This window comes from Tupaia chinensis, unplaced genomic scaffold (genome assembly GCF_000334495.1).
Source record: "Tupaia chinensis unplaced genomic scaffold, TupChi_1.0 Scaffold000350_1, whole genome shotgun sequence".
NCBI lineage: Eukaryota > Metazoa > Chordata > Mammalia > Scandentia > Tupaiidae > Tupaia > Tupaia belangeri.
The window spans coordinates 9,807,633-9,815,818 of record NW_006159844.1 but is presented as its reverse complement, the minus strand read 5'-3'; the positions used below and the strand labels follow the sequence as shown (position 1 = coordinate 9,815,818).

General features: G+C 45.6%; 1 protein-coding gene across 1 annotated transcript in view; it reads left to right on the top strand.

Annotated features, from left to right (window-relative positions):
* The first annotated feature begins 95 nt into the window (after positions 1-95).
* Positions 96-8,186, top strand: part of COCH (cochlin) — a 17,115-nt gene continuing 9,024 nt past the window's right edge. Inside the window, exons 1-8 of the mRNA XM_006152400.3 lie at positions 96-161; positions 458-514; positions 606-656; positions 2,832-2,988; positions 3,984-4,117; positions 4,609-4,671; positions 6,095-6,139; positions 6,228-6,375. Of these exons, the coding sequence (XP_006152462.1) occupies positions 481-514; positions 606-656; positions 2,832-2,988; positions 3,984-4,117; positions 4,609-4,671; positions 6,095-6,139; positions 6,228-6,375 (632 nt within the window). The 5' untranslated portion in view covers positions 96-161; positions 458-480. The remainder of the gene's footprint in view (positions 162-457; positions 515-605; positions 657-2,831; positions 2,989-3,983; positions 4,118-4,608; positions 4,672-6,094; positions 6,140-6,227; positions 6,376-8,186) is intronic.

Here is an 8,186-nt window from a genome sequence, read left to right as displayed (position 1 = left end):
GGGGCGGGGCGGGCGGCCGCCGCCCGGCGCCGAGGGACCAGCTCCCAGCCCCCTCCCGCGTGCCCCCCGCACAGTGCTCATGCGCGCACCGCCCAGCCTTTATAGCGGGCGCGGGAGCCGCGCTCCCCGCACTCGGGCGCAGCCGGGTGGACCTCAAGCAGGTGCGGCACTCGGGGAGCCGGACGGGCAGGGTCTCTGTCGCCCCCAGCTTGTCTGTCTTCATCTTAGCATCCCCTTTCCCCTCCGTCCGGAATGCACATCGATTCTGGGTTTGGCTCGATTTGCAGCAGAGCGCCGCCTCCAGATTGAGAGGGGCGCTGGCTCCGGAGCAGCAAGCAGCTCTTCCTCCCGCTCCCCGACCCCCAGGGTGTCCGAGCCGCGCCGGGCTCCCGGAGCTGCTGGCGGGCGTGGGGTGGGGGGGACGCGGGTGCCTCCCTCGCATCTCCCTCTCTCCCAGGTGCAAACAGCTCCCGAAGCACCATGTCTGCAGCCTGGATTCCGGTGCTCTGCCTCGGTGGGTACGCGTCCCTCTCCGCCCCCCAGCCCTCGCGCCAAGTGCGGGGAAGCTGGTTCGAACCAGCCCTCCCGCTTTCCTCTCTTCGCAGGCGCCTGTATGCTGCTGCTGCTACCGGAGCCCGCGGGCAGCGAGGGAGCCGGTGAGTTGTGGGTTCCAGGGTCGAGGAAGCCGGGCTCGGTTCAGAGGAAGAAGCGAGGCTTAGACCGAGCCCCCTGGATCTTGGCCTGGAGGCCAGGCGGTTAGGGTCGCTTCCTGGCGCACCCGCGTGCATGTGGCAGCAGATCTGCCCCGCTTACCTGTTCCTCCCACGCCGGGGTCCCCGGAGCGTCCTTCCAGAGGCGCGGAGGAGAAAGCCTCCCGCCCCCGGAGCTCGCGAGCGGGGCGAGCTTGGCTGCCGCAGGGGGAACAGAGGTCTGCGCTGAGTCCCACCGGGAGCCCCTAGTCCCGGACGCTCCCGCTGCGTTTGGGGTCTCGGAGAAGCCGGCGCGGGCGGTGGTAGCGGAGAGGGAGGGAGGTCCTGGTCGCTGCCTAGCCTGGTCGAACGCCCTCGCTGTTTCCAGGTCCAGCCCCTTTAGCAGGCAGCGCTCGCGTTCCGCTTCGAACGTGAGAAGTCCAAAGAGTTTTCCACGTGTCGAGGCCCAGGTGTTGGGTATGTGGTTCAGTGTATTTTCTACCATGTACAAGACGTACTTTCCCCTAAAATCTATTGTATTCCTTGAAAGGAAAACAGCGAGGGTAAGTACTGCACGCGCTGCGGACCTCACGCACTGCTCTGACACGGTTACTGCTCAGGCCATAGCGCCCGCGCCTCAGCGCAGACCCGAGGGGATCTGGCTGCTGGGCGATGGGTATGAGGCTCGTTCTCGCAAGGATAGTAACTGTCCCAGCTCTCTAAAGCATTTCCGAGACAAGGAACGGGCGCTGTACCCGGCATCCTCCTCCCCTTTCTGTGGGCATGGACCGTCCAGGGCACAGCTGAGCACAAAGCGTCCAAGAGAGGAGCCTCGTTAGGGCGAGCCACCGGGTCCAGCGGTATTACCAGAAGATACTCCTCTGTTCTGGAAAACAGGGTTTTTAAAGTATTTTAGAAACATCTGTTTCAAAAAGGTTTGGTTAACCACACTTTCCTGTGTTTGGAAGACACTAGTGATGTTAATCCCGAGGCCAGCGGGTGGCTTGGTGGTTGGGGCGCTGGACTCCCACGTGGCTGATCACAGTTCGGTCCCCACCCACGCACGGTTTGGGACTCAGGCGGGACATGTGTGCCTGCCTGCCCTGGGTCTGGAGAGGAAGATGGAGGAGAAGGGATTGCAGTGTAGCCATCCTCGCTGGGGGGGGCTGATTTTTCACTTTCTGTCTCTATGTCTCTGACGAGTGCACACTACCTACAGCAAAAATCTCTCAAAAAAAAAAAAAAAAAACATCAATCCTACATTGCTGTCCATGGTAAGTAGTCAATGAATGTGTATTATGTTATGTGTTGCCGAGGGCTTGGCTCTACTTAGCTTCTTTTGTAGTAAACATTGTGACTGTGTGTTAGTCAGGTTGACTGTGTAAAACTGGAGAACATTAACAGTGCTTTCTAAAAATGCATTCACTGCCTGATAGATTTCTTTGGACAGATCTGGAGCAGAAATAATCAGGTTCAATTAAGATAAAAATGTTCCATTCTGAAGGGACTAACTCCCCTGTTTCCTGACCTTTGGGAGTTGTAGAATGTTCCTTAGGCAAATTAACCCCAAGGCTTTAATTTTCTCATCTGTAAAATGAGCGACCGAGTTCAAGAACATTTTGTGAACCTAAGCATCTTGTTCCTGGTTTGCTTATGGCGACGTGTGATTTGGAGGCTCTGCGTTGGTCGGATAACTAGGATAACTATTCCTGTGAAACAGAGGATGGCTGAGAGAGATGTGTGCCTGTGTCTGTGAGACTGTCCCACACATTGCCCGTCCAGATTCGCAGTCTTCACCACAGGCAACTGGGGACAGAGTGTCATCAGAGCTGAGATTTCTGTATTGTTAGGATAGTGAGGAAACGTTCAGTGGCTAATGCGATCGTCTAGTTCTGATGTATTTCCAATTACGTGTTTCCAAACTGATTAAGAATGAAAAAAAAACCCTCACATTAGACTTTTACAGTGGCTGAGGACTAAGTTAAATGGGAAATCTACTTTTGACTGACTAAAATTTGGACTTGTGTGGAATGGCACACGCAATACTCTTAATTAGAAGTGTGGAAATCGAGGAAGTAAAGCTCAAATCTCAAAACCTAGCTTCCGAGAAGTCCTTAAGACATTGCTCTCCTTTCTCCTCAGTCCCCATCGCTATCACATGCTTCACCAGAGGCCTGGACATTAGGAAAGAGAAAGCAGATGTCCTCTGCCCCGGCGACTGCCCTCTGGAGGAATTCTCCGTTTTTGGGAACATCGTGTATGCCTCCGTGTCAAGCATATGTGGGGCTGCTGTCCACAGGTATGCCAGAGATGTGAGGGCAGAGACCTGCAAGCGTGATTACTTCCATTTCTGCTATAGACATCCAGACCCCCTTCCTCCCCACTTCTGCCTTTTGGTGCCAGATTTGCCTCTAGAAGATGGATACTCTTAAAGACTTCTTGCAACACCGCATACATGAGTAAAATTTCCTGAAAAAGGCAAATTGCCTTCTGTGATTCTAAGATATTCCTAATCTTGCATACTGATAGTTTTTCCTGCGTCCCAGCTGTTGTTTTAACTTCCACAACTTGACAAGGTACGTACAGCTTTAGTCCATTTTACAGATGAGGAAACTGAGCTCAGAGAGTTGAAGTGTCTTGCCCAAGGTCAGTATGTTAGTACCATACTATCTTGCAGGAGGGCCAGCGTGCTATTTTTAAAAGAAAATGCAGTCCAAGAGCAAGTAAAGTATGTTAGGAAAATCGTTTGGTACTTTTATTAACCCTGAATCCCTAAGCTATAGGGAATAAGAGATTTTATACACACACACACACACACACACACACACACACACATATATAATATATATACATGCATGTATATATAAATATTTATATATGTATAAAATCAACACTTAAAAAGTTTGACAGTAGGGGCTGGCAGGTGGCATGGTGGTGGTTAAGGGCACTGGACTTCCACATGGCAGACCACGGTTTGACTCCCAGACCTGGCAGCTTGCTTTCCACTTCCCCTCTCTCTCCCTCTCTCACTCTATCCCCCTCTCTGGTCAAATTAAAATAAGTAAATAAATAAAGGTAAATAAAACATTTCTTTAAAAAATATGTCTGACAGCACAAAGCCATTTCCCAGATTTTTTTTCTGTGTAAGAAAGTTTTGAAAAGGCAGGCAGGTCTTTAGATGACTGAACTGTCTTCTCAATTAATCAGAGCAGTGGCTGCAGGATGGCAGTGGAAGTCTGTCGGATGCCCTGGAGACGTGTTCACAGTGTCTCAGCTGTTATTCTTGTGTTGCAGGGGAGTGATTGGCAGCTCAGGGGGGCCTGTGCGAGTCTATAGCCTACCTGGTCGGGAAAACTATTCCTCAGTAGATGCTAATGGCGTCCAGTCCCAGACACTTTCCAGATGGTCTGCTTCTTTCACAGTGACTAGTAGGTACAATTACATTATTCTCACGTTTGTATAAATATTGTTCCCCCCTCAAAAAGTTGTCTGCTTTTCTTAGCCTAGCCTATTTGATACTGATGAAAAAAACCTGTGATCAAAACCAAAACAGTCAACTATGGGTTAGAATCAGGAGACTGGAGGATGAACTCAAGCCAAACTTGGGTGAATGGGGGAAGAACAGTCCTGTGGTCGGATGGTGGCAATAGAAGCTCCGATTGACTGTAGTCGCTTACCATGTATCACTAAATAGAAAAATTAGTGAATTTATTTTTGGTGATTCTTTTAAAATACGACAGTTAAGAATTTAATTTGGTTCTTTGAAACTGGCATGCAGCATGATATTTGAACCGACAGTTACCATTACCCTATTTCACTTACCATCCTATACATCCTATACAACCCTATAAATTAGACTTAGAATGCTTTGATAGTGAAAAAGGAAGAGGCAGAAATAGGCTTCTCTTTATTTCAACAGAAGGCAAAAGTGGTACCCAGGAAGCCACAGGGCAAGCAGTGTCAACAGCACGTCCACCAACAGGTATGAAATACAGACTGGCTCCCAGTAACCTGGCACAGCATTTGGAAGTTACAAAGTAAATGTGTTGTTGGTAGCTTTGTTTTTAAACATTAAGGAGAGGGACCAGCAGATGGTGTGGTTAAGGGTGCTGGACTCCCACATGGCCGACCATGTTTTGAGTCCCAGACCTGGTGGCTTGCTTTCTTACTTTCTCTCTCTCTCTCCCTCTCTTGCTCACTCTGTCTCTCTCTGGTCAAATTAAAATAGATAAATAAGTAAATAAATAAAGTTAAAATAATTTTAAAAAATGGAATCTCTTAAACAACTAAGGAGGAAAAAAAAGCACATGTTAGGTTTAACTGGTGTATTACATACAGAAACATTCAACTTTCTATTTTCTTATCTTTCTTGTATTTTCAATCTTAAATGCTTCTACCAATCATTCTCTTTTCTTTTCTTTCTTTCTTTCTGTTTTTCTTTTTCTTTTTCTTTTTTTGCTATAGGGCGTGTGCGCTCGCCAGACAGACAGAGAGAGACATAGAGACAGAAAGCAAGAAATCACCCCCCAGGGGGGATGGTCAAGCCGCAATCCCTTCTCCTCTATTCTCCTCTTGGGATCTTGGGCACGCACGCACACGCGCCCCGCGTGAGTTCTAAGCCACCGGGTCCGGGACGCAAACCGCGGTCAACTACGTGGGAATCCAGCGACATAGCCATTACACTAACTGCTGGTTCCCATACCAATCATTCTCTTGAAGTTCCAATTTGATAAACCACACCTAAGAACTGCTCAAAAGAAAAGTACTAGGAACTTTCTATTTTCATTTGCTTCATTAAATTCCCTTTTTTATTGCACTGTTCATATGAATACAAATAATTATTGTGTGCCTAAGAAATAGTCAGGATTCCCTTTTCTAAGAGTGACAACTTTTTTTCTCCAAAGATTATTCATTTATTTCTAGAGATAAGAGGCAGCAAGATCTCCCCACACCATGATCACCCCTCTAGCCTTCCAGCCAGCTAGGATCATGGGCATGCCTTGGGGATATTCAGGTTGATCCAGGGTCCAAACTTGGGACCTCCTGTATGGTTCCAGTATTACACACCTGCACCCTGTTTCCAGTGTCATCATGACTAGGCCAAGGCCAATTATAAAATCAAAGAAACTAAGAACATTAGGATCTAAATCCAAGTTTGTAATCTTGCCTCAACTGTGATTTTGGGATAGCGAAGTCCTGATTTAGGCCAACAGGCCTGTCTAGTCACTTTGTTGGGGCATTGTTTTCCCAGTCCAGGAATCACAAGGAAATTAATTTCTAAAAAAAGGTTTTCTTCAAGAATGACATTTTTTTTTCCTTTGGTGCACTTTTTGAAACTGTCTTCCTTTTTTTTTTTTTTTTAATGTCAAGATGTCAAGTGCTTCCTTTTTTTTTTTTTTTCCCAGGTAAACGACTAAAGAAAACACCTATTAAGAAAACTGGTAATAAAGGTAAGAATCAAGACAGTCATTTGGGAAAATAGCATTTTCTCTTGTTCCTTCAAAATGCTAATGCAAGGACTTGTTTGGGTGTTTACAGACTGTAAAGCAGACATTGCATTTCTGATCGATGGGAGCTTTAATATTGGGCAGCGCCGATTTAATTTACAGAAGAATTTTGTTGGCAAAGTGGCTCTAATGTTGGGAATTGGAACAGAAGGACCACACGTGGGCCTTGTTCAAGCCAGGTACTGAATGGGAATAGACGTGAGTGATGTCTCAAGTGAAGTCAAATTATCCGTCCTTTAAGGAGAAACATTCATTTTAGTTCAATATAAACTTGTTGAGTTGTGGACAAGATGGATTCCCAAACCATACATGCAGGATTTAAGACTGCCTGGGCAGACAGAGTAGGTCTCAATGCCTCCTGTTGCAATGAAAGGATGTAGACAATTCTCTGCTGTCTTTATGAGGACCAGAAGGTAGACTGAAAGGTCCTGCTTTTCACACATCACTTCTGCACCTTTGCTCAATTCCCAATGTGTTTCTCTGGAGGAATAAGTATTAGTAAGTTTATTCTTCCTCTCTTCTTTTCAACTCTTTCTATAATCCCCTGGTTGGAAAGTGGAAGCATGAACTTTTACTCATTCAGAGTAATATTTATTGGTGGCTTTTAGAACTATAATATTTTGATCATAGAAAGCTTGAAAAAAATATATATAAAGCACAAAGAAAGCGTTCATCACAGAAAGCATGAAAAAAATATATATAAAGCACAAAGAAAGCAAATTTTCAAACACCCCTATAATCACTATAAAATTTTACTTCCTCTCAGTATGTTAAAAAAAATTTGACTCTAGATGTTTATTTTTCTCAAAAGTTCAGACTATAAAAATGTCTAGTATTTTATGTCTTTTATCCCTTAGTATTTCAAGCACTTTCTCGTACTCAGAAATACAATTATTTGAATATTCATCAAAAAAGTTTCATGATACTCCTGTGCATGATTATTAAACCAGTCGTTATTATTTTTTTCACCATTGCACACTATACTGTAATGAACAGCCCATCATTTTGTGCCCATGTCCGATTATTTCACTGGGCCAGGTTCCTAGAAGTGAGGTTCTGACATTTTTTTTCAAAGGATTACTTTGTTTAACTTTATTTATTTATTTAAATTCGATGAGAGAGACAGAGTGAGAGCGAGAGCGAGAGAGAGAGAGAGAGAGAGGGAAAGTGAGAAAGCAAGCCACCAGGTCTGGGACTCAAACTGTGGTTGGCCATGTGGGAGTCCAGGGCCCTTAATTACCACACTACCTACCAGCCCCGACATTTTTAATACTTCTAATATAAATAGCTAAATTGCTTTCTAGAAAGGTGAACCAATTAAACTACTACAAGCTGGGGCTGGCAGGTGGCGTGGTGGTTTAAGGCACTGGACTCCCACATGGCTGACTATGGTTCACATCCTGGACCTGGTGGCTTGCTTTCTCACTTTCTCTCTCTCTCTCGCTCTGTCACTCTCTCTCTGGTCAAATGAAAATAAACAAATAAAGTTAAATAAAATAATAATTAAAAAAAATATCAGCAGTGTTCAAAGTATCTCTAATACTACCACAAATGTTAATTTATATTTAATTTTTTCTTATTATTTCACACATTTGGCTCTGCTCTTAGCATGGACATTTTTTACTGTGAAATGAAAATTTAACTTTTTTTTTCTTTGTAGTACAACCATTTGTTCCTCACCTTTAAAAAAAAGTTTCGGGGGACCAGCAGTTAGTGTAATAGATATGTTGCTGGATCTCCTTATAGCAGACCGCGGTTCAAATCTTGGACCCGGTGGCTTAAACTCACGCCGGGATCATGTGCATGCGTGCCCAAGACCCTGAGAGGAGAATGGAGAAGAGATTGCAGCGTTGCCCTCCCCCACGGGGGGGTGATTTTTCACTTTCTGTCTGTCTCTCTCAGTATTTCTGGCGAGCTCACACATCCTATAGCAAAAACCTCTCAAAAAAAAAAAAAAAAAAAAATTGGGGGGACCCGAGGTGGGGGAAAG